The following is a 24,931-nucleotide window of genomic DNA, read 5'->3' as shown; positions in this document are numbered from 1 at the left end:
CCACGTCTTCTTTTCTCCTCTCCTCTCTGGAAGCGTCTCTGGGCGCGCTCTGAGGGGTCCCTCAGGGACTGCGGGCTTTGGGGGCTGATGGAAGGCGTGAGCGCTGAAGGGCTGGTTCGCAGCAAGGCTGGCCTGTGCAGAAACGGCAGTTGGACGTCTGGAAACGCAGCACAAGCACACCACAGCTAGGAAGCCTATCAAGAAAATATAACTTTTTCCTAAACGGGAAATCCCCGAGGTCATCTGGGAAATGCCTGCCTGTGGGAAACCCAGGCCTTCCCCTGGCCCTGGCCGTGCCCTGTCATGGCGGGGAGCGCTGCTCTCCCTCCTCGGGGGACGCTGATAAAAACCCCTCTGCCCTGCTCCTGCGGGCCAGCAGCTTTGCCTGGGGAAGATCCGTCGGGCAATGGCGGATCTTCTCCACACAGGTGCTGAGGGACGGGGCGAAAGGCTGGGGAGGCAGCGAGGAGTTTCTGAACCCCTCCTGAAGCTGCCCCGGCTGCCTACGCTCACCCCCGGCCCTGCCTTCTGCTCAGCTGGCTCACGGAGCGGGCCTGCCCCGCTCTCCGGGGCTGGGCTCCGCCGAACCGCCCGGCCGCGGCCGCAGGGGCGGGGAGCGCGGCCGCCGCCCCGCGCTCTTCTGTCCCCGCCGAGCTCCCGTCGCTGCTTCCGGCGCGGACCCGGAAGCGGAAGGGGAGGGAGCTGAGGCAGCGTGAGGAGATGGCGGCCCGCAGCACGGCGAGGCGGGGGGCTGGCGCCGGGGCGGCCCGCGGGCCCGACCCGCAGGAGGAGCCGCCGCCGCCGCTCCAGGCTGTGTTGGTCGCCGACAGCTTCAACCGCCGCTTCTTCCCTATCTCCAAAGACCGGCCGCGGGTGAGAAATCCCCTCTCCTTGCTGCCGCTTCCCCCGGGCCGGTTTCTCCGGGGCAGCCTGTCCCGGTCTGCCCCGTCCCTGGGGGTCCGGAGCGGGCAGGACTCTGACGAAAAGCGGAGTGCTCGCCGGCAGCGATGGTCGGGCCGGCGGTCGCGGCGTGCCCCGCCATGAGAGCCTCGGGCTGGGTCGGGAGAAGGCGAGGCTCCCCCCGCCGCTACCGGCAGGTCTCGGGGCGCTGCTGGGGCCCAGGGCTCGGGCAGTCCCCGCCGCCGCGGTTTTTCCCGCCTTCCCCCACGCCGTGGAAGCCTCCGGCCGGTTCTCCTCGCTTGTAGGAGTTTATATCCCCCGCTGGAGAGGCAGCGAGGATCTAATTGCTGCGTTGGTACTGTTTGCTTTTCCATATGGAAAGGCGAACAGCGCTGTTTGCTTTTCATCTGTCGCTGATGCAGGAGCGGCAGCGGGTTTGGGCGGGCTTGTTTCCGATAGAGCAAAGAAGTAAAATCTTTATTCTCGCCAACAGTAATGGCTAAAACAATATGGTCAGAAAAATGGATGGGGAAAGCACTTTAATTATCCAGATCAGAAGGCTCTATGTTAAAGGAAAGAGCGCTTCTGGAGAACTTAGGTCTGAACAATTATCTTACCTCATTTGCCGATGAAATGTTTGTGGTCATAATTATACACGCGAGCTCAGGCCTGAAACAAAACGTCACCAAAATGAATTAAAGAATAGTTTGAGATCACTCAGTTGTGAGTCAGTAACTTGGTTTAAAAGTGTGGCTTGAATCTCACTTCACTTTAGATCGTGTTTGTTTGGTTTTTTTTTTTCCCCCCCCTGCTTTAATTCTGGACACTCATATTCTTGTGGCTTCATCATTCGTGGCTGTCAGGTTTTTCTTGTACCAGTTAAAGCCTGAGTCAGGGAATCAGCACTCTGGGATTTTTTTTTTTTTTTTTTTAGTCTCTGTCAGTTATTTAAGTAATCTTGAAGAGTTTTATGTGTGATAACTTCATTTCTTTTATGCTTTCCTCTCTGAAATGAGGATCTGCCCCTACAGAAGATCAGAAACTAGCTCTTACTGTTTAGATCAGCTTTGAAAATTTTTGATAAAAGGAGGTAGAGCAGTTATTTGTGTTATTTTTCTGGTGCCACTGATGATATATCCTCAAGTTGGAAGGGACTGTTGCTGATGTTGAGGTACAGAGTGTTTGTTCAGCTATCTGTGTGTCTTTTTTTTCAGGCTCTTTTACCTATGGCAAATGTGGCCATGATTGACTATACTTTGGAGTTCCTAACAGCAACTGGAGTGGAAGAAACCTTCGTTTTCTGCTGTTGGAAGTCAGCTGAGATAAAAGAGCATTTACAGTAAGTCTCTCTTCTTCTTTTTAGCTTTATCATGGGGAGGATTCTTCTATCCACCAGCAAGCCTCAAAGGTCTCACTGATCCTTCTGATGAAAACCATGTGCTAGAGATCCCCTTCCAAGAGAAGTCTCCTAACACATCTCAAAAAAAGACCATCCCTCCTGTGAAGGAGTGTGGTTGTGCAGTGTATTAAAAGGGTTGAGTGTTTCGGGACTGTGTTTGTATTGGCATTTAACTTTTCTTGTCTAAAAGCCAGGGTCACCTGGATAGCTGTGTAAATTAGAGTACTGCCCTTTGTGTTATGCCCTGTCTCGGTATGTTGTGCAGCATATGGAAGCAGGTCGCTCAGACAGCACCTTTGCCTCTGCATGCTGCAGGTTTGCAAGCTAAGGAGAAGCATGCAGTCTTTTCCCTGCCTGAGATACTGCTTTCCGAGAAAAAAAAGTTTGGGTTGCATGTAACTTCTCCTTTGTCAAAACTTGGCTCACAGTGGAGTCGGGTTTCCTAAGTTTCCATAAGCTACGGTCTCAAAGTCTAACCCTCTTCAGCTCATCTGCTGTGTGCAAATGAGCATCCCTAAGCCTATCGATAGTAATAGGATTCTCCTTGCGTTCACTTACAGATGTGGTGTGCACTGGGGCACTGTGTCCTAGTGTGTTCTCTACAGGAATATCCTCTTTATGCCTTCCTGATGTGTTTTTCTCCTTCCAGAAAATCCAAGTGGTGCCGCCACACCTCTCCCAACACGGTGCGCTTTGTGACTTCTGACCTGTATCGCTCCCTTGGTGACGTGCTACGAGATGTTGATGCCAAGTCCCTTGTTCGTTCTGACTTTATTCTCGTCACTGGAGATGTGGTGTCCAATTTCAATATATCCAAAGCCCTGGAAGAGCACAAGTAGGTGTTGAAAGAGTGTACGGTTGCTTGGTGTGCTGAGACTCTGGGCTCTAACTCTCTGAAGAGTGATTTTAAAGTTCTGCCCTTCTTTTTCAGGTTGCGTCGTAAGATGGAAAAGAATGTTTCTGTGATGACGATGGTATTCAAGGAGTCCTCGCCTGGCCACCATGCCAGGTGCAAAGAAGATGACATTGTTATTGCTATGGACAGTGCCACAAACCGTGTCCTTCACTACCAGAGAACCCAAGGGCTGAAACGCTTCCGCTTTCCTATGGTGCGTCTGGAAACTGATGGGTGGAACAGGGATGCAGTAGTGAAGCAGCCCACGCCAAGGAGGAGGTCCTCCTTGAGTCAGGGCTGGGGAACTGTGCTTGCTGCTTCTTTTGGAGGAGCAGATGATAGGAAGTAACTCTTGGTAAACTGGCTTTTTTTGACTTTAACCTTTATTTGAGGCTTGGTGAAATCGTGCTGGGGCACACATGTTTGGGACTCATTTCAGAGTTTGAAGACAGGGCAGACATATTTCCCACAGTTCAATTTTTGCATTTATTTGATTCTTTTTCTCCATGTGAAACAAGGGAGATGGATGATTTGTGCTGTCGCAGGGGTTCCCGAATTGGGATGCGTATACCACTATTGTACACAAACCATTTTGAAGTGGCGCTGAGCCTTGCATGGGGGGGTAGAATAACAGCAGGTGCAAGGGGTAGTACCTCCTACTACCTCTGCCTGTACTGTTCACCTGAAAAGGTTATGGGTTCTTCTAATAATGTAGTAAATGCTCTGTAAATGTCTGTGGAGGCACTTTCTCCAGTGAGATAGATGGACCTTTTTCTTTTTGCAACTCAGAACTAAGACTGTGATTATATGGCATTTTCATCCCCAAATCAGTAATCAGTAGATTATTTTTTACCTTCGAATGAAAGCACAAATCACCATAGGAAACCAAAAAGAAAAGAACAAAACAAACAAAAAAATGACAACAACAAAAAACCAATGCTCAGCTGTAAAAACAGGAGGTATGGAAGCTACAAACATTGCATTTTGATTTATTAATGTTCTTTGTAGATTTGTAGCTCCCAGCGACTAAGGTAAGGAGCCTCCTGGAGGAAAAGTGATCATTCAAAGTACAAGCTGTTTCTTGGAGAGCTGCGCTGTGTGAGGACGAGGGCAGCCTTTGCTGACTGACACGCAGCTCTGCGTGTGACCAGGCTGTGCCTGCTAAGCCTGTGTCTCAGTGTAGATTATAGATTTCTCTGATCTCCCGAACTTCAGCTAGTTTAATAATTCAGTCAATACTGCCCCTGGTTTAGAGAAGGCCTTTGGGGTTTGGTACTGCGTGAGGCACTCGGATCATCTGAATTTTTTCCTCTTTTCAGAGTCTGTTCCAGAACTCTATTGAGAACGTTGAGGTGCGCCATGACTTGCTGGATTGTCATATCAGCATCTGCTCTCCACAGGTGAGCTCTGCCCTTCTGAGGGTCCAAAATCCAATCTGCATTGCTCCCTTTATCCTGCTGGTATGCAGGGGGTGCATGTGGCCTGAGTGTACTAGGTTTGGAAACCAGAACGCCCAGTTGTGCTCTGACTGAGCTGAGAGCCTGAGTGATCATGCGCCGCTGCTCTGCGGACTGTATGGGTGCTTTAGTCTGTATCTGGCATCCACTGCTCGAGCCCAGGCAGAACTAGGCAGTGGATGCCTCGGTAGACTGGCTGATTTGGCACCAGATGAAACTATTCTGGAAAATAAGCAATTTCACTTCGAGTATAGTAGCATCTGTGGAGCAGAGGTGATGGCTATGGAAAAGTGTCAGTACTTGCAAGCTGGTACCATGTTAGGGTAACATTCAGGGTTATTCCAGCTTAGGCTCGCTGACATCTCTTCCACATCTGAAAAAGCTGGCGTACAGCCTTCCTTTGGGAGTGAAACTACGTGAGGCTGGGCGGATTGCTTGGAAATGCTAAAGCAATGTTTTGCCCCTCCTGAAAACCAGAATCTGTTCATAGTCTCCATTAGGAGGAGGAGATGGGAAGGTCAACACTCCTAGCAGAAGAAAGCTTTATTCAAGGCAAGAGCATCACTTTCCTCTACTGTATAACTTGGCTTTCTGAGAACCACTGAATAGCCATTAATTACCTGGCTTCCCTGGCAACGTTCTCTGCTAACTCTATTATTTCCTTATATTTTATTCCTGGCAGGTGGCTGAGCTGTTCACAGACAATTTTGACTACCAGACACGGGATGACTTTGTGCGTGGTCTGTTGGTGAATGAGGAGGTAAGGAGAGGGTTGTTACAAGGGAGATCCTACTACCTTGCGTTAGAGAATCTTCTGACCTGCTCCTGCCTGTCTCCCAGGTCCTGGGGAACCAGATCCATATGCATGTAACGACAGAAGAGTACGGTGCCCATATATGCAACCTGCTAATGTACGAAGCTGTGTGCTCTGACATCATCCGGCGCTGGGTTTATCCTTTGACTCCAGAGATGAACTTCACCGATGACGAGAATCAGAGTTACACCCATTCTAAACACAACATTTACCGAGGGGTGGATGTTAGCCTCGGCCACGGCAGCGTGCTGGAAGAGAATGTACTCATTGGGCAGGGAACAGTCATCGGCAGCAACTGCTCCATAACAAACAGCGTTATTGGGCAGAACTGTAGGATAGGTGAGTACAAGAATGGGGGACGTGCAGGCCGTGCCAGGCAAGGGCACAGGTTGTTGGGATTTAGTTTTTAAAGTGCATTTGGCTCTGAGAGAGGATGATAGGTGGGTACTGATTGAATTCTAATGGGAAGAAGGGAGAAAAGCTTGGTTTTCTAGCAGAGAAAATATATTAAAGTTTTCAGGGTACGATAATGATGCTGAAAGGTGGAAGGCACTTCATGCATGTAAGTTGTTTCAGCCATAGAGAACACATGACCTTTACTGATCTAGAGTTATCATCCACCAACATCCTGGAAGTGAGGGACATCTGTCCCTGTTTTCGAGAGCTGCCTAGTAGTCCTTCTTTCTAGTCTTGGCTGGATTGTTTTTGTGATTTGGCTGTATTTGTGCAAAACCAAGATGTCAGTTGCTACTGTCAACTTGTTAAGTCTCTGTAGAGAACAAACTTGTCTTTGAGCTTTGGGTAAGAAGTGGCCGTAGGCCTCTAAGGCCAATTTTTACCTTTCATCTAACATCCATCATGCATCAAGGGCATTGGGATTCAGTAAGATGCTTTCTAGTGGACCCAGCAGTGTGGGAGAGCAGCAAACTGCCTTGCTCAACATATTTGTGCTTGGTGATGTATAACAGGTGATAAAGTCACTTTGGACGGAGCTTTTCTCTGGGACAGAGTGCACATAGCAGATAACGTGGAGATCTGCCATTCTGTTGTCTGCGATGAAGCTGAAGTGAAGGAGAAAGTGAAGCTAAAGCCCCACTGTGTCCTCTCTTCTCAGGTGAGCTGTATTTATGTCTGTTCTGCTTTCTGCCTTTCTTGGCAGGTTACTAGACTTACACTAGAGCATACCAGAATACAGGGCTGCTCCAAGCCTTTTTGCAGAGGTGAGGGATATGCTACTGCTCCCACCTTTTTCTTCCTTTTGTTTGGCTAGGTTAGTATGGTATGTGATCTAGCAGTGCTGATGTCTTCAGTTATTTGTTAGTATACAGCTTGTCTGGAGCAGCTGTTGTCCCTGCTGGTGGAGGTGCAAGGGGGCAACCAACGTATTTCTTCATTAAGATATGTTGCACATATTTGCAGGTAGTAGTAGGTCCTGGCATCACCCTTTCTGAAGGCACAGTGATCTCTCTGCACCCACCAGATGAGGAGGAAGAGGATGATGACCAGTTCAGTGATGATTCCGGCGTGAACAAGGAGGAAAGCAAAGTGAAACTGAAAGGTAGGAGAGTCTCTGGCTCCATGCACTCAGGCTGTGCAGAGGGATTTGCCTTCCATGATCTTCCGGGTTCTTTCCCTCCCCAATTCTAGACTCTGCAGTGCCAGGCTGGAGCTTAGTGCTGCACTCGGCTGAGAACATGTGTGTTTTCAGTAGGGCAAGCAAGGATATTCAGCTGAAGTTGGACAGTGAGATGTACCTCAGTACCCCAGTATTAAAATCTTTGGACACTCAGCTATTTTCCATTTTTCTTAGAGTAGGAGCCTTGTAGGAGACAATAAGCTGAAGCTGTTCAGTTCAAGGCGGGTTGCAAGATCTATGTCCTCATACCTGGACTGTGTCCAAGGACTTTGTCCTTGTGAAATACTGTTTCTACCAGTTTGGTTTTGTCAAGGGATCTAAACATGGTCAGCTGAATGTTGCTGCTGTAGGGAGGAGTAAGTTTCACTTGTCAAGGCAAGTGAGAAGATAAAAGTTGAAATCCGTATGCATCTGCAGGAATCCCAGCTCCCTCTTGATGAAGGATATTTAGGGGCAGTAATATGCAGGTTATACCAGTCTTATTTCAGGTTTGCCTGTAAGCACATCCAGTACATCTGCCTCCTAATCGCTGTTTCTCTTTCAGGTTACAATAAAAAGGATGTAGGCTCAGAGGGCAGAGGCTATCTCTGGAAAGCAGATGACAAGAATGAAGAGGATGAAGAGCAGAGACAAAGCCTATGGGGTAAGGAAAAGTTTAGTGTAGTCAGCTGGGGATGGACAGACAGACCTGTGTTGGGGAAACTGGCTGGGTGGGACACTGATAATTGTGTCTAGAGTAAGACCTGGGCTTTGTGAAGTGGGCTGGCTCCAGATAACATATGTGTGTGGAGGCAAGGTGAGAGGTGAAAGCAGGCAGTGGACCAAATTCTCTCTCTTCCTGTGCTCTGTGGAAGATGTTTATTATATCTTTGACTTACGCTAACACACAGCTGTCTGTGCTGTGAATGGTGCACCGTGGGATACCAGGCCCTCCCTTGGAGGGAATATGCTTTGGCTATTCCGGGTGCTGCTGGCTTTTTTCCTGCTAGTGACAGCGTCTGCTGATATTGCTCTGCCGTGAGTCAGCAGTCTGCGCAAAATGCATTTGCTTCTGTCCCTGTCCTTTGTTGTCTGCCTGCAGACTCTTAAAAAAAGTCCCATTATCCTAGTGCCAGCTGTAGCATTCCCTCTGCAGCAAATCTAATCATCTGGACCTGTAAGTAGAAGCTTCCTTGCAAGGACAGATAGTTGCTGACTTGGTTGGGAAGTCCCTGGAACACCTGGTTCCTCATGCATATGACAGCTGCAGCTTTTGGGTGTTGAATGCTGCGTCTTCTCTTCTTCGTCAGGCCCAGCTATGCATTCAGAGGAAGAGAGCGAGTCAGACAGCGACCTGAGCATGGGCTCTGAGGAGCCAGACAGTCGGGCAGCGTCCCCTCAGCTAGATGACATCAAAGGTGAGAGATGGGCTGTTAAGAAGTATGGTGAGTCTGCAGATAATGCAGTGAGTGTGAGATTTGTGCTGCTTTCTCCAGGTATATTGGAAAATTTGTGGATGTCTATAATATGTTTGTTTCCTGACCTCACTGCCTACGTTCTCTACAGAGTTCTTTAATATTCCCTGTATTGCTGTCGTGTTAACTCAAGGCAGCCAGGGATGAGAAGCTAGACAAAGATCCTTCATCTTTCTCACTCGTGATCACTGGGCCTTCATGAAAGTGACCTGCCCGAGTTGTCTGTTTAAATGGCAGTGTCGTTGTCTAAACTCAGAGATTGTGTGAAGGTCCAGCAGAGTTTCCTTGTGTGGACAGCTTGCTGCTGTAATTGTACTGGAGAATTAAATGTCCTTGTAGGAGCTGCCTCTTGGTTTTGGTTTTCTGTTTTGTTGTGTTCAGCTTACCTGGATTTGAAAGAGGTTCAAGCCAAACTGGAAAAAAAAACCTTTTTCATGTTAAAATATCTCCTCAAAGGACATTAAAGCGATATATTTTAGGTTTGAATTCACATCTTTAGTTAGGAGAAGATGAGGTTTGTCTGAATAGGAAAGGCTAGATTGTGAAAGTATAATGGAAACTGCTCTAAAAGGTTGCAGAGGTAAATAGCTTTGTACTGGTTTGTGTGGATAGATAAATGATATCTCGTAGGTTTGAATTATATTCCACTATTTATAAGTATAGTTGATGTGGGTTTGTGCCAGCTTACGGAGAACAAATAGACATCTGTGTCAGAATGCTTCCTTTGTTAAGGGCATAGTTTCTTCAGTAATGAACAGTTTGAAGAATCTGTGCTTTTCCCTCTCATGTCTAACTGCCTGTCCTTTCTTTCATTAGTTTTCCAGAATGAGGTTCTGGGTACGTTACAGAGGGGCGAAGAAGAAAACATTTCCTGTGACAACCTGGTCCTGGAAATCAACTCCCTCAAGTGAGTCTTCCCTTAGGGATGCTGTCCCTTATGCTGAACAGTTGGGTTTGATAGCGGATCTAGAAAGCGAAGGAGAAACCATGTGAATACCCATGCTTGATTGCAAAACATTAATTTTATCAGTATAGAACATGAGAAATGCAGATTAGAGAACATGACTGAATGACGACAAGAGTTGATGGAGAGCGCCAGCTGCATCTATAGCATCCTCAGTGGTTAGGCTTTTCCTGCCCCAATTCTGTAACAAGAGATTGAATTGCTGTTTAAGTAACTGTGGACTGAAGAGAGCAAGCCAGCTCTTGGCGCAGACTGCCTGTGAGTTCATGCACGGGCTGCTGCTCTGTGCATTGCAACATTCAGACAGCTGCCTACAGCTGGGGCTGTGCCGCGGTGTGGCTTGTCCACTGTTTTTACAGCAGCAAGTCTAGAACACATAATCAGAGTGCCTTTTACCTAGTATTTCTCAAATACAAACCTGTTTCCCTTCTTTTGTGCAACGGTATTCCTACAGCACTCTAGTAAACGTGAGGGAGCTGTCCCTGCAGCAGCTTGTTCTGCTGTGATAGCAGATTTTCAGGACTTGTGGCCTTATGCAGGGCCTGATGCAATGCAAGGTGGTTTTATTGCCTGAATGTTTGGAAAACCAACCAAACAAATAAAAAACAAGTCTGGAAGATGAAAATCAAATTTTCTGCTGTATCTCTATGACGAGCTACAGTCTGCAGAGTTCAGATAGTGTGAAATGTTGGGGTTTTTTGCCTTTTTCCTCGCAGGTATGCGTATAACATTGGCCTGAAGGAGATGATGCAGGTGCTCAGTAAAGTGATCCTGGAGTTCCCACTGCAGCAGCTGGATGCAAACCTGGATTCCCAGAACTATTTCTCAGCGTTACTTCCTGTGAGTCCTGCTCCATGTGGCTCTTCTTTGGGCTTGTCTCCTAGTGTGTAGGAGTCTGTCTGGATGCCCCAGGTCGTTCCTGGCTGAGATGTCTTTTTGGCTAAGCCTGAAGCCACTTGAACACCTTGAGTTCATGAGCCTCTTTGTCTTCTATACAAGTAAAAGTGAACTGAAACTATTGTACCTGCTTGAAAGAGCTAAGCTGAGACTGTAGGTGTGGGGAGCTCTACTTCAGTACCTGTGGTTGTTTTAGTTTCCTGTGTGTGATAGTAGAAGTGCATCACTTGTAGAAGAGAAAAGAGAGGGACTGTTAGAGATGTCTTCACAGGCTTGCATTCCAGGAACCCCGTTCCAATCCATCATAAGCCCGGTCCCTGGGGCAGCAGGGAGCACTCCTCTCCCAATGGGACCCTTCCCAAGGTCTTACTCGTCTGCATACTGTAAGTGGTGCCAATTTTTTTCTAGCCAAATGCAAAGACATGATATTGTTGTCTTTAAGCAAAGATACAGAGTTCTGTTGTGTCTCTAAAGAGACGGGTTGTATAACTGTGTGAGAACGATTTCTGTTTCCTGACTTAAGGGAGACAAAATAGGGTAGGATCTGCTTTAAAAAGCAGGCAGTCTTAGTTGATCCAAGCTGAAGCTGTTGTAGTATTTTTGTCTCTTTGTTATAACCCATTTATGTGTTTGAGTTTGCAAACTCTACAGGTTACGAAGGTGCTCTTACAGAATGTATGGGTCTGACGTGTTTGGGAAGGACTAGTTTAATTTTTTTCAGAGATGGAGGTAAAGAGGAACACTAGACAGACATCCTCATAATCCTTTCTCTGAGGAAGTATGTGCTTTCAATTGATGGGGAAGGGTGGAAAACTAATTCTTCTTTATGTAGGTGTAAGCATGGCACATGTGGAAACGCCTTCTGTAGGAAACGTCCATGTGAACTGATCTGTTCATCAGATGGCTTAGTGAGATTTTACTGTTCACTCTGTTTAAATTCTGCTTGCTTTTGTTTGTTTTTCCAGACTCTTTTCTTGAATAGCATGTGCTGTCCTGGAAAAAGAGAATTGAAGGAGAAGGACTGAAGAGAACAGGTTAGAGTAGGGGTTAGAGTCTGAGTGGAAAGCAGTACATCTAGACAACAGGTTGTGTGGAGTTGGTAGCTGTGTAGGATGGTTTAGTGTTTTTCCAGCTAGGATATGGCATCTCTTTCTCCCAGACTGGGCTCCTAATCTAGCATGAGTAGGACAGGATAACTTCACTGCAGCACCCATCAGAAGAGGTTCTCGTCTGGGATACAGGATACTATATAAATGCATAATGTTTTGCATAATTGCCCAAAGCCCCTTAGAAGCTAAAGACAGTGGAAGTACAGGAAGGGCTTACCTCTGCGTAACTTTGCCCATACATATTTCATCATAGGAAAGCTGATGCTCATGTTTAACAGCAGAGACGGCAAATCAACTCACCTTTAGTGAGAAGTGATAATAATCTAAATGTAATATTCAGGGTGACCATGCCCCATGTCATGGACAAGCGGAATTTCTCTAGGCAGGGAATTGTGTGGCATGTGCATTTATGAAACACAAATTATCCTTAGATTTATCAAAGAGAGCCAAGTGTCAAACCAATTGACCATCATGGCAGCCAGTTTCTCCAGGTGCTCCTTTGTAAAGAACAACCAGAAAGTTTCTTAGAGAATCCTCTGGCCAGTTTTGTGCCTTGGTGTCTTTACTTTGTGCAGAATTGTTTTGCTGGCTTTCTGTACTGAAATCAGGAGGAAGGCAGTATCCTGGTGAGGTATACTGTTAATGTTCAATTGCGCTTGATGTTAGTCACCGTTACAATAACCCAATATGTTTGAGCTGAGATGTGCCTCTGATGGAGGTAGTGAATCAGCCTTCAAAGGCTTATTAAACGGACATCGATGGTCTTCCTAGGCAGCAGCTTTGTGTATTTACCAGCAGTGCTCTGAAGAGAAGAGACCAGTTCTTTGGGCAGAGCATGCGTATGTGTACAGCATCTGAAACAGTGACTTTTCTACAACCTGTGGTTCCCTAGTTAGTAAAAAGTACGCTCCATTAATTTACTAATACTTACTTACACCCTGAGAATCCCAAGCACTAGCTTGGTGTAGGTGAGTGCATAATGAAAGCAGGTAGCTGAAGTGTGTAGCTATGCAGCGAAAACTGCCTCAGTCAATAGTGGTATTAGGCTGAGATCTGCTTATGATGGTTTACGTATGGCAAAGTGTTATTTTGTACGAGATGGGGATACTTGCATTCCGACAGTGGTGAGTATCAGAAGCCCACTGAACTTTACAGAACTCTTTTATGTTTCTTACTTTATTTGTAGCTCAACTCTGACTAAGAGGTGCTGAAGGAAGATGGGTCGCTTGTGTAAGAGCGATGGTAGAGCAGTCCCAGACAGCTCAGGAGGGGAAATTGTGGAAATGCCATGGTTATGATGTATGGTTTGACTGGAAACCACAGTATGTGCTCTGAAGTGCTGGCCCCTGAGCGTGAAGCTCTTAAGTGTTGCAGCAATTTTAGGAAACAAGCATCCGGTAAAGGATATGCCCATGGGTATTTTTCAGATGAAACATGGAGGCCTGAGAAATAAGAGTTATCCAGTTCAATGTATGTCAGACATCTTGTTTGGCTCTTGTACAAGTTGTAAAGCAGAGAGGGTACAGAAAACCAGACCTTTCCTAGAACTGTAGGCGTGATTTGAGCAAACATGGCTGAAGCTGCTGACAAACTGAAGGCTGTGCTTCTATTGTCACTGAAGCAGCATCAGACAAGGTTATGTAGGTGATGTCTAAAGGGAGCCGGGGGAGGCAATATAGCAGTTCAGTTTGCTGAGCTGGCCAGTGTCTGCGCTGCTGCCCGCAGCTAGCATGTGTGGTGCACCTCTTCAGGTTTCTGTTAGGGAGCCTTACGCTTTTGTAATGTCATGCGAGTGAACACAACATGGGATTGCTCGCTCAGGGACCAAATAGATCTCTGCTTTCGCTGAAGCAATTTACAGTGGTCAGCACAGACGCTGTTATGGTGTAACAGGCTGGAATTATAGCTTCGTCCCTTGTGCTTTGCACGTACTTCATGATGGTGTTCTGTGCTGGAGGTAGGGGTAAAATGGGCCTAGTGTCGAGACTGTCCTTCTGACAAAAGAAGAGTGGATCACAAACCTTTTTGAAGTTTGTACAGCATCACTGACCAGATCTGATGAAAAATGAATCGACTTGTCAGAGGAATTTGATTGCTTTCTCCAGACTGTAGATTGTTTTGAGGAGTTACCCAGGTAGAGTCAAAGCCTGGAAAGTTACGATGTTGTCCATAGGGCTCTTTGTCAGGTTATCTTCTCACATTTTTCGGTCTTTTATTCAATCTAAAATAATTGGGAGCTTCTAATTCCCCAGTTCGGATTTTCGTGAAACTCCCAAAACAGCCTCTGTGGTCATACAGGCTCACGGGTGTGTTTCTGCTAGGGGCTCTGTGGGGCTGAGCCCTACTTTCACTGTTTGCACCAGTTACAGTACAGTGCATGTTCTTGACCTGAGGTGGCATATTTTTTCTTCTTTCCCTTTCCCAGCAATAGGCATACTGGATTGAGTCCTGGTGTTATGAGTGTTTATAGCTCTGCTTTCATTTATAAATAGCTTGCTTTCAGAAACTCAGTAGCTTCTGGTTAGAATTGTGCCCGCTTATGATTTAAAGGCGTTAACAGAAAGGTATTACAAAGTATTTCTTAGACTGGAAGGAACTTACTAGTAGCTTTACTACATTTGAAGTAAAGAGTTCCAAAGGATAATAAAAATGCAGGAGGTGGTTGTAGAGGAGGGAAGAGTGTTTAGGATTAAACATTTCGCTAAAGGCTAAAATACTTTCTGGAAATATGCCATGCAACCCTTAGTTTTTTGTTGTGATACCATGATGATTAGGATCATTCTGTGCTGTTACTGTTGTTCCTCGAGCCAGTCAATGTACTACTATACAGATCAGTTTGTTTGTACTAATCCCCTTCTTTGTTTCTGCTTGAGGCATGCAAATTCCAGCAGGGTTGCATAGTAAATGTGTCTGAAGAGGTGATGGAGTGTAGTACTACGGAGTAGTTGAGCACCGTTTCCTAGTACAGGCTACCTTTGGTAGTCCGTGCTAGCCTGGGTTCTAGCTCCACTATGTGTCCTGAAGCTGTCCCTCTGGCAGGGCTACTGCCTGTTAACAGTTGTCCTGGATAGAATAATGCTGATTAATCCTGAATGTAGGTAACTCAGAGCTTCTTCATCGCACCCCAAGCCCCTGTGAATTACCTGTTTCCCTTCAAAACAGACCAGATGTGTTCTGTAAGGAGATATGGTTGAAGGCACAGGAAAACAGTACATCTCTATGGGCATGCCCAGGATGTAGTTGCAGGAATGCCTGCTGTTGGATTAATCCATTTAAAAAGATGTAGAATGCTGGTTTAATTTCCTACAATGTTTTTTAGGATGGTCTGGTCACGGTGTGGCCAATGAGGAATTTTTGTATCTTATCCTAGTTCTGATACCTTTTAAAATTGTTGTGGACAAGGGGTCTAAGTATCCGTATTACCTCTTATCCCAGATTCAGGTCAGCCCGTGCTGCTTTGCAGAGCTTTCCCTGCTGCTTGCTTTTCAGATATGTACTATAAGTGAAAGAGTTGTGGGGGACTCGGGCAGAAATACTGTTTGAAGAGGCAGCACCAAAATCATTCAACTTCATAAAAAATAAGCCTTGGAGGAGAGAACTGAGAGCAGCTAACAGCGTAACAACTTCTTGCCCTTCATCCTTCCCACCTGTTCCCTGCAGCAGACTCCAGGATCCAAACAAGCCTGTAGGCACACAGCAAATGTGTGACTTGCACTTAGGGGCTGCTCCATTGTGTTCCTGTTTTAGGGGTGGCTATTTGGCACTGTCCACTTCTACTCAGCTGGTAATTATCCTGGCACTATCTTTTTCTCTTTTGTCTTGTTTGCTTTTCTGCTTTGAAGGAAAAGTTCCACTGAAATGTCAGCTGTTCTGGGGGGGGAAGGTTTGAGTAGCATGTATGTACCTCTCCTTATTGGTCTGCTATTTCCTTGGGTACCAGACTCCATTAAACACATTTATTGTGATAATCTGCTATTCCATCCAGAGAGGCAAAACCAAGAAAGCTAACGAATATCCTCAAAGCTGCTTAGTAAAACTGGGTCCTATCTGCACACGTGAGAATTAACAGCATCTGTTTCATGGACAGAGTGAGGCAAATACATTAAATGCTCAGCTGAATGGTTTCTTAAAATGCCTCCCTGGGTCAGTTTCTTAGTGCAATACAGCTGAGAAACAGGGCTGAGTGTACACAACCATCTCATAGCTCAGGAACTCTTCTGTGTTCTTCCCCTGCAGCTGTTGAAGAACTGGACCCCATTGTTTAAGAACTACATAAAACGGGCGTCAGATCACTTGAATGCCTTATTTGCCATTGAGGAATTCTTCCTGGAACATGACAGTCTCTGCACATCGATAGCTAAAGTGAGTATCCGCTCCCAGCTCTGAGGACCTGTTTTTTCCTAGATTCGTGGTGAAATGCATCCTGTTTGCATCATCAGCTTGTCTGCTTTAGAGGAGAGAATTTTGGGGTCTCGGTGAAGAGGGTGTATAGAAAATCCATCTATAATGATTGCTTTAAAAATAAAAAAAAACATTCTATGTCTGCCTGTGCCTCTGAGCACAGCTGAGGGTGAGTATTAACTACCAGCATGCAGCCTGAAGGGAGATATTATTTTGCAGCTTCTAACCTACGTGCCCTTGTTGTGTGATGCTGGAAGAGGTGAGGCCAGAGGCTTGCTTTAGGAAGAGCTTTACTTCATTTGTCTCTCCATGGTCCCTGGGATCTAACTGCCAAATGGTTTATCCCACTTTAGAGTGTAAAACAAGCAAAGCTGGGAATAAGGGTAGGATTTCCTATTCAGGCTGAGCTAGTTATGAAACTGGGAAAAAAGGGGAGCTGACATGTGGCTTATTACCTATCTCCCCGTTTCTGAGAGTTTTCAGTATATTCCTCCTCACCCTCCTTCACAAATATTTTGTCCCTGCATTCTGTCTGCCCTATCACACTGAGAACATTTGACTTGGATCGCAAGTCTTTCCTTTAGCAGTGTCTCAGGAAGCCTCTGTCTCTTTTGGAAGAGCTCTCCTAGAGCCTGCATAACTCTTGGGTCCTCAAGAAAGAGTAATCCTAACTTCTGCTACCAGTGCTTCTGGCTGATGGCAAAGCACTTAGGACTGGAGCCAAAAGCCTTCAGTTTGGTGAGCCAAAATGTCCTTGAAGTACAGCAATTGTTTGGCATGTGTCCATTGTTCTAGGGGCCTGGGTTTCCCTGGAGGCTGGGAATTGAAGTGACACTTTATATTTGGAGTTGGCAGCCAGCTTTGTCAGTGCTCTGCCGCAAGGAGACCGACTGCAAAGTGCCTGCTCTGCCTGAGCACAAAGGCACCCTGAGAAAGCGTGATTGCATCTTCCCCTCGCTGCACTGGGCAGGAGTTTGAGCTGATGAGTGACCAATTGCTTTGACACCTGCCATAAGGCACTTTTAAGAGACAACTGGCAGGAGGAGGGAGCCTGGGGCAGAGCTGGGTAGATTCATGCTCTTCTCTGCACACATCACCGTTGTGCATATGTGGGCCTGCAAAAGAGTTGCTTGTTAGATCTGCTTTGGGGATGGGTTTTGGGATGCTTTAAAAAGAGAACTTAAGTAATGTCTTGAACTGTCATCCTCTGTGGCCCTTTGTTGCCCGCAGCTCTCAATCATACCCTGCATCCACAGAGCTGAAGCTGATGGGGCTTGAACTTTGATTCATTATGTGTCGTAGCATCTAACTGTCAGCAACATAAGGCTTGGTAGGAGAAGCACAGTTATTTTTAACAATAAAAGCAAAATGAAGCAGACTGAGCAGCCTTCTGTTGAAGATGGAGCTGGGAGACACAGATTATGTGCAAACTCTGTGCTTGGACATAAGCTAGCCCCAAGAAAATTTATAGCCCCTGTTGCTCTTTTCTAATCGATGCAGGTGTTGATGACATTTTACCAGCTGGAAATTCTGGAAGAAGATGTAATTCTCAATTGGTTCTCTTTGCGGGACACGACTGACAAGGGAAAACAGCTTCGTAAAAACCAGCGGGTAAGTCCCAAAGGTGTTTAAAGGGAGGGGTGGGGGGCGGAGAGAGAGAGGGAACAGCTGCTAGAAGAAATTTCGAGTGGAGTTTGGTGCCACTGTCGCCTTCTGTGGAGCAGCTGCCATTACGCGGTAGGCCAGTAATGCACCAGTGCCTTGAACACTAAGCAACACAACTTTGTTCTCCAGAACAGACGTTTCTGTGCGTTCTGCCGTAATCATCCTATTTGGATGAGGAATGGAGGTAGTAGGAGAGGGAGATTGTTTTTAGTGGGTTCTCTGTAGCACGAGGCCAGCACTTTATGGAGTAGCAGCACGGCTTCTCTAAGCCAACACCCATTTGAAATGGGCTTTAGGCCAATGCCCTGTGTGCTGGCCCCATGCAATTCCTTTGAAGCTTTCATTGCTGGCTCACCAGTCCCTTCACATATATTTCTAAGCATTTGCTGTACTGAGTGGTTTCATTTGGCTTGTGTTGCAAGGAGCGTATAAACTTCCCCCTCCATCAGGCAGAACTTTGTGCTGCAGTTTGGCTGAGCCCTGTTCCAGTCGTCCTTCCTGGATCTGGAAGAGGAGCAGGGGAAAAAAGCCATCTCCGAAGAACTCCAACTTTCTTTAAAACCTTTGCAAAGTCAGCTCTTAATATAGGTCAGCAGTGCTTTCAGCTGCTTATTTGAGCCCAGTTAAAAGCTAAAACGAGCGGCCTTCTTTATAGCAATTTCTCAGGGAGTAGGTTTTTCCCAGCAGAGTTTTCCTAACATGTCTTAGCTAAGGTGCAGCTGTCATCTTTTCTCCCTCAAGCTCTGAAAAACTGTCAAACTTTTTGTCTTTCCACTGAGTATTGTAGGGATTGTCTGACTGGAGAAATCTCCCTCAGGAATTTAATCAGTCTGGGTTTGCCCATGGCATCCCACTTGTTTTTCATCTAAACTTTTGTTCTCTCTCCCTCCGTCTGCCTCTGTTTCAGCATCTCCTAGAAACACACTTTCTCGTGCTTGATAGTGGTGCTCACTGACACAGTGTAGTTGTTGAGTGTTCCCAGCATCCATTTGGTGTCACTTGTTACCCAATCACATTTCATTCTCTCTGCAGCTCCAGAAGTTTATCCAGTGGCTGGAGGAGGCAGAGGAAGAGTCGTCTGACGGCGACCAAGACTGACACGGTGGCTCGGCATGAGAAGAGGCACTCTCACTGCCTTTCTGGGCTGAGTGGGCAGGGCAAGATCAATGCCAGTGCATGGTGTGTAGATGTGGGGCCTGACATCGAAGTGACTGACAATCCCATCATTAATTAAGTTGTGTGTTCCCAACTTTGCCACTTCCCTCCCTCCCTCGCTTGCCCAGTGGCACCTTACGTTGGATGGTTGCAGCCCAGTGTAAAAACCATAAGGGAAAAGCAGGAGGTGGTGATACCTAGAATCCCGCTGGAGCCTGGATGTGATATACTATAAGCTATCTTTTGGGAGGTCTGTGTTACTAATACAAAGGGAGCAAATCGACGCAAATGCATACAACGCCCTTATAAATCTAACCATCGGGGTTGTGGGAGAGTGGTCATACAGCTGAGTTATTTGGAGTCATTGTTATTCTGGAGCTAAGAAAACTCCTGCTGAAGAGACACTGGCAAGGTTGGTGAGTAGGAGCATGTGGATTAGGATCTGGAGTGCAGGACTGGGATTCAGGAGTTCCTGTGCCTGGAGAAGATGCAGTTGTCTGAGGATGCCCAAGGCATTTTGCAGCCTAGGAGGCACTTCTGTGATCTTTCCAAAAGGGAAAATCTCTTGCCATCTGCCGTGCGAGGATCTAACGCAAGGTTGCACAGTAGAGTTGGTAAAACCATGTGTTTCCCCCTTCTGTAGAACAGGGGATAACACGTGCTCGGTTCCCCCTGCGGGGGTTGGCTAATAGTGGATGTGTACTGGCCAGTGAAATGCCGTATGGATCACTACATCTTAGATGCAATCCGTCTTCTGTGCGTCCCCAGCTTGGCAGACATGTTTTAGAAAAGTGGCTATTTCTTTTTCTTTTTCTTTTTTTTTTTTTTTTTATAAAAAGGGAGCAGAGGTGCCTGGCTCCTCTTGCTGCACCAACAACACTTGTGTTTTGCTCTGGGGGCACTGACCACACCAGCTGCTTTAAGGAGGATGCAAGTTCCTCAGTTCTGCTCCAGTGTGAAAAGGAGCAAACGGTATTGCCTTCAGCAGCACGTGCTTTGTGTTTCCACATGATTTCAGTTATACAAGCTTGCTTACTTCATGTCCTTTTATTTATTTGAAAATTTCCCTCAGACAGCGGGGAAAGTGCTGCAAACCCACTGTAAAGTTCAGCAGCCGCAGAGCAACTCGGCATGCAGCAGGGAATGAGCGTGCCTCTGGCACTTTGTTGCCAGCATAGACAATGTGTGGCAGCAATAAGGCCTTTAAGAACAGCTTTCTTGGAAGCGCTGTGTTCTTCCCTGCTCTCAAAGAACAGAGCAAAAAAGGCACAGCGAGAATCAGCTTGTGTTCATAGGTGGGTTATTTGTTGGATGTGCTGACCTTGCCTCTGCCCCTTCAGGAGGAGCATGAAATAAATCCTTTGCGGGGGGGAAATGCACTGGAGCTGCCCACTCAGGATATTTACTTGGCCGTTCCGTGGTGCCACAATTGTCAGTGAGGGGACAGCATTGGATGCTGGAGACCAGGGATACTGCCTCTTAAAAACTGATGTTCAGGCAGGGCGATCTTGTGCACTCACACGATCAGTTGCCAGGATTGTGCATAAATGTGCTTGTTTTCTGACATTGCAAACTCAGTCTTGTAAATGTTGGGGAAATAGTTGGTATCTGAGTTTTCTGTATCTGCCAATATTTAATTCAGGGAGCAAATAAAAACTATCCTGGTGTTACCGGCTTGTTTGCTTTGTTTTAATTGTATGTCTCTAGTTGTGGCACATGGAGCAGGGCTTAATGGGGAAGCTAAATCGCTACTTTTTCCTCAAGAGATTTTAAGCACATGATAGGCAGGTAGGAAATCAGCACACCACTGAATTGCTGTAAATGTTCAGTGACAACTCATGACCTCGCTGTTTACAAGTAGAGAACGGTTTGTTAAAACTTCTGAACTTAGAATCCTGAAACAGGTGAGGTTTGGTTTTTGTACAGGATTATGTTGCAAAGTTGAACCTTAAATCCCATGGAACCTGTTATCCTTTGCCACGATGAGAATTTGTGGGAATGTTGGCTGTTAGGTACTGCATCGTGCCCTCCTGATGTTGGGGAGTAAGAACTGGCAGAGAGGGGGAAGGACAGCTACGGAGCTCTTGGTAAAACCATTTACAAACCAGCTGCAAGGCGTGGTAATTTTAAAATCTCCTTGAACATCTTAAGTATTTTTTTTCCTTTTAGAATGTAAAGATGGCTTAAAAAATAGGTTTAACATGTAGTTCTGTAAATGGCTCGGTTTTGCCAGAGGCTCTTGATTCTTTGTGCCGAGTAATAATTCCACTTTTGTTTTCTCCACGTTCCTTCCTCCTTTGCTCCATAGTAGCCAACTTCTTCACGGTGTGAGCTGCTTTGTCACCCAGGGGTTAAGATCCAAGGGGAGAACATTGCTCTATGGCCAAATATCCTTACCCTTCAGGCCTTGGTGGCGTGTGCGGTGGGGTGGTTTTACAGGTGCCAGGAATAGGGTAGCAAAAAGGAGACAAAATAGGACACTTGATACTCTCCAAGGTGGAGTTCTGGCATGGTGCAGCATCCTTATGGGCAGGTAAGCCTATACTTTTTAAAGGAGCATTAATTGCATTGCTTAAGTATAGGGTGGGCTTGATGCTGTCTATTGCTTTCAGTCGAGATTTCTATTCGGTTGGAAGACCAGAAATGCCTTTGAGAGCAACCTTGTTTGCGCAATCGTTGCTATCCATCTTTTTGAGCAATGTAAGCAGTATTTTTATTTTTTTCTAAGGCTGTAGTAGTAGTCAGTTTGTCTGACTCCCCATCTGACATGGATGGATGGATGAATGTCACCTGGTGTTCCTGTATCAAACTCACGACTTAACAATAGTGCGCCTTTTAGAAAAAGAACAGTTTTGTGTTGCTTAAAGGTGTAAGTGTTGGAACTCAAATACATCCACCTCTGCTTTGGGCTGTTCCGAGATGCACTAAAATGCCCGCAGCCTGTTAACTCCATAAAGAGAAGCAATGCTATCAATGTGGCAAGTTTTAAATGTAGACATAAGCCAACAAGCTGTTCAGAAACTCTTCCTTGTGGACCGAGAGTGCTCAGCACAATCCCCTACTGCTAATTTCTTTGGCTCTGTGTTCTTAACCTCCATTCATTAAGAGTGAGTCATACTTCACAAGACCTCTGCGAGCAGTTAAATCAATCTATCCATTGAGTCTATTCAATCACTTGGCCTGTTTTAAAAGAAAAGGCAGCTGTAACAATGAGATTTCATCTCCGACCACCCTGGGGGTGTGTGGCACCCCTCCTCTGGGCTGCATTCTCAGCACATCAGAAAATTGCCCTTTTAGTAACAAAGGTGTCTAACGCCTACGACACAGGCTCCAAGGTGCATCCACAACTGTGCTGGGAGGTGGGCAAGAGAGTGGCCCTGTCAGGGGAAGACTGTAATTCTCTCACGTGGACCCAGCTTTTGGGGCAGGGAGGTCTGCAAAAAGACTTTAAGATTAGCTCTGTCAGGGTTGACACAATAAGAAGCAGCTTAAACTAAACTTTTCCATTCCTGACCTGGATTCTTCTTTCCAGGTACGCCGGCTTTTACCACAGAGCTCCGAGCACAAGGAAGTGCCAGTCTTCCAAGAGCTGACGTGGAAACATGGGAGAGCCTCACACCTCTTACGGCTTCTGTTTACCTGAGGTCTTCCCTTGATTTATTTTTTGAATTTAATGTCAGATTCTTCACTCAGTCTAGCAGTGCTGCCCAGATAATTGCTAGCAACGCCTACGGGACTCTTTCATGCATGAAGAGGCTATTTAGCTCATGCCTGCCTGCCAGCCTGAGGAGCTTGGCTCTGTTCCCTATAAGATCTCTCTGACTCCTCTTCCTACGGCAAGTGAGTCTGGCGCTGAGGGCTGGTAACCTAGTCGCACTCCCCGTGCGTGTCCACGGTGTGGTTCTTCCTCTGTGTTTGTTCCTTCTAATCCAGGAGGGTGCAAGGCGGTTCTCGCCCTTCCTGGTGGTGGGTGTTCCCCAAGCTCCGTTTGCTCTCGGCCACAGCTCCAGGAAACTGCTGATGGAGACGGTTCCTCGGCGCCCCTTGGGTGCTGGCGAGGCGTCCAGAGGGGAAGGCAGCCAACCCAAGGCTGCTGCGGCACAGAGGCAAGTCCTAGGGGCTGGGGTCACGGTGCTGATGATGGTAGGTAAGAGAGCGATAGGGTCTGGGGAGAGAGAGAGGATGGGGAAGAAACCACAGAGCCAAGGGGCTGTTGGAGCTGATATGTGGACAGTTGAAGAGGCCACGGGATGTGGAAAGGAGGATGCTCATGAAAGGCAGAGGAGTAGGTCTGCTTGGTGAGGAAATGAGGCTGGGGAACTTGAAGGGACACTGCAGTGTCCAGTGTCTATCAGGGATGGGTGTTGGATGGTGACAAGGGGTTTGGAGGGAAGCCACAGCTGGAGAGGAACTGGGGCGGGATATGCAGAGTCCCTGTGCGGGGTGGCCATCAGAGATGGAGTATGGGGAGTTCAAAGGGGTCTGGAGATGGGAGGACAGGGTAGAGCAGGATATGCCTCGCGTTCTGTAAGCTGTACGCAAGGCCCACGTAGTTGTATGAGGAGTGTGGGGAAGGCTGGGAGGTGTGGGAAAAAGGACTAGGGCTGCCAAGATGGCAGGGGAGGCCTGGGGTGTGTACCTGAGAAGCAGTGGATGTTGTGGGACAGGGAGTAGACATGGGACAGGAACGACCATGTGTGTGAAGCAGCATCAGTGGGGGTAAGAGGGGACGAAAGCTGAACGGGGACGGGGAGCCTGGGAGGGGTATGTGGGCGCATGCCAGCTAGCACTGGGCATGTGGGTGCACGGGGAGTACTGGGCTGTATATAAGGGGACGTGGATGTAAAGTAAAAATCCAAACCCACCCACAGGCGGTGGGGCTGTGCGGGGCCGGGGAGGTGAGGCGGGGTGCAGGCCCGGGGGGATGCACCCAGAGGGGTGCAGCAGGAGCCGCGGTGGATGTGCGGCCCTGGGGAGGGGGTGGATGGGGGCGGGGGGGGCTCACAGGCAGGGTGCGGGCCTGGATAGCGCAGGGGTCCGGGTCGAGGACGCGCTGGACCGTGCCCCTCACGGGGGGCCCGTTGAGCCCCGGGCCCGGTCCGTCCCGGGGTACCCGGCTCCGGGTGCAGGCTGGGCCCGGGTCCGGGCTCGGGCTCGGGCTCGGGCTCCGGCTCGGTCCGCGGCGCGGCCCCCGCGGGGCGCCGGTTCCGGTTCCGGCGGAGCCGGGGCGGCGGGCGGGCGGGCGGGGGAGGAGCCGCCGGAGCCCGAGCTTGCGCTCTGGAGCCGGGCGGCGCTGGGACCCGGAGAACAAGGGGCGCGGGGGGACCGGGCGTGCGGAGGCCGCAAGCCGGGCCGGGGCGCGGGAGGGGGCCGGGCCGGGCCGGGCGGGGGCCGGGACCGAGGCCGAGGCGGCGGCCGGGGGTCGCGGGCCGCGCCGGGCCGGGGGCGGAGGAGGAGAGGCGGAGGAGGCGGAGGAGGCGGAGGCCTGGCGGCCGGGCAGGGGCGCCATGGCGGCGGCCGAGACGAAGATCATTTACCACCTGGACGAGCAGGAGACGCCGTACCTGGTGAAGCTGCCGATCCCGGCCGAGCGCGTCACCCTCGGCGACTTCAAGGGCCTCCTCAACCGCCCCAACTACAAGTTCTACTTCAAGTCCATGGACGACGACTTCGGGTGAGCGCGGACGCGGGCCCGGCCCGCCGTGGGGGGAGCCCGCCGTGTCCCCGCGTCTGGGGCGGGCTCCGGGGGGCCCCGTCTGGGGAGCGGGCTGCCTGGGGGGTGCCCGCTGTGGGGAGGGGGACCCGTCCTCCGCCCCCACTGCCTTGCCCTGGAGGGGGGCGGGGGGGTGCCCGGCTTGTGCTCTGTCTGGGGGTTCACCCGGTTACCTCGCCTGAGGGGGGGGCTGGTGGTGATGCCCCCCCCCCGTGCGCTGGTGGTCCCTGTGTGCTGCCTCTGGGGACAGCCCCCCGCTGCCCTCCCCTTGCCCCGTTAGCCCCGGGGGAAGCTGCCCCCCGCTAGCTGCTCTGTGGGGGAGCTGGTGGCATCCTCCGTGCACCTTCTTTAGGGTGGCACCCCGACATCTGCCAGAGGCACCTCGGAGGAGGCCATCGCCCCCTCCCTGTGCTCACGATGTTTGGGCAGCACCTTGCCTGAGAGGGTATCTCCTAGTGCAACCCACCTTGGG

The 24,931-nt window shown here is 48.5% G+C and overlaps 2 protein-coding genes across 9 annotated transcripts in view; both read left to right on the top strand.

The window, feature by feature from the left end:
- The first annotated feature begins 677 nt into the window (after positions 1 to 677).
- On the top strand, positions 678 to 22,427 carry EIF2B5 (eukaryotic translation initiation factor 2B subunit epsilon). Of its 2 annotated transcripts, XR_015700624.1 has the most exons (17): positions 678 to 873; positions 2,115 to 2,239; positions 2,949 to 3,134; positions 3,231 to 3,408; positions 4,514 to 4,594; positions 5,334 to 5,411; positions 5,492 to 5,804; positions 6,434 to 6,579; positions 6,885 to 7,023; positions 7,646 to 7,744; positions 8,391 to 8,498; positions 9,372 to 9,462; positions 10,236 to 10,359; positions 15,762 to 15,887; positions 17,427 to 17,537; positions 18,624 to 18,770; positions 22,279 to 22,427. XR_015700624.1 is itself a non-coding variant. In XM_087740168.1 (16 exons), exons 1-16 carry the CDS (start codon positions 721 to 723, stop codon positions 18,687 to 18,689), a joined length of 2,124 nt encoding a protein of 707 aa, XP_087596294.1. In that variant the 5' UTR covers positions 679 to 720; the 3' UTR covers positions 18,690 to 20,416. The 2 variants fall into 2 exon arrangements, 1 of the variants encoding a protein (XP_087596294.1); XM_087740168.1 differs by lacking the exon at positions 22,279 to 22,427 and having other exon boundaries at positions 679 to 873; positions 18,624 to 20,416.
- A 1,726-nt stretch (positions 22,428 to 24,153) lies between these two features.
- DVL3 (dishevelled segment polarity protein 3) overlaps positions 24,154 to 24,931 on the top strand; it is a 33,299-nt gene continuing 32,521 nt past the window's right edge. For 3 of the 7 annotated variants that reach the window (XM_087738955.1, XM_087738953.1, XM_087738952.1), the window contains exon 1: positions 24,283 to 24,420. Coding sequence is in view for 4 of the 7 variants with exons in the window: in XM_087738954.1 (XP_087595080.1) it covers positions 24,254 to 24,420 (167 nt within the window). In the remaining 3 variants the exon portion in view is untranslated. Of the gene's footprint in view, positions 24,421 to 24,931 lie in introns of all 7 variants that reach the window. The other 4 variants (XM_087738958.1, XM_087738956.1, XM_087738954.1 and 1 more) reach the window with 3 other exon arrangements.

This window comes from Nipponia nippon, unplaced genomic scaffold (genome assembly GCF_047370975.1).
Source record: "Nipponia nippon isolate SJK-2023a ecotype South Korea unplaced genomic scaffold, ASM4737097v1 scaffold_7, whole genome shotgun sequence".
Taxonomy (NCBI): Eukaryota; Metazoa; Chordata; class Aves; order Pelecaniformes; family Threskiornithidae; genus Nipponia; species Nipponia nippon.
Note: the sequence above shows the minus strand (reverse complement) of the source record. Positions and strands in the feature narration are given on the sequence as shown.

What these genes read in the sequence shown, in the direction of transcription:
- EIF2B5 (XM_087740168.1), top strand. Translation starts at nt 721, where the DNA reads ATGGCGGCCCGCAGCACGGCGAGGCGGGGGGCTGGCGCCGGGGCGGCC. An exon ending in AACGCTTCCGCTTTCCTATG is followed by an intron (nt 3,409 to 4,513) that starts GTGCGTCTGGAA and finishes TCCTCTTTTCAG; the next exon opens with AGTCTGTTCCAGAACTCTAT. An exon ending in TGGGCAGAACTGTAGGATAG is followed by an intron (nt 5,805 to 6,433) that starts GTGAGTACAAGA and finishes GATGTATAACAG; the next exon opens with GTGATAAAGTCACTTTGGAC.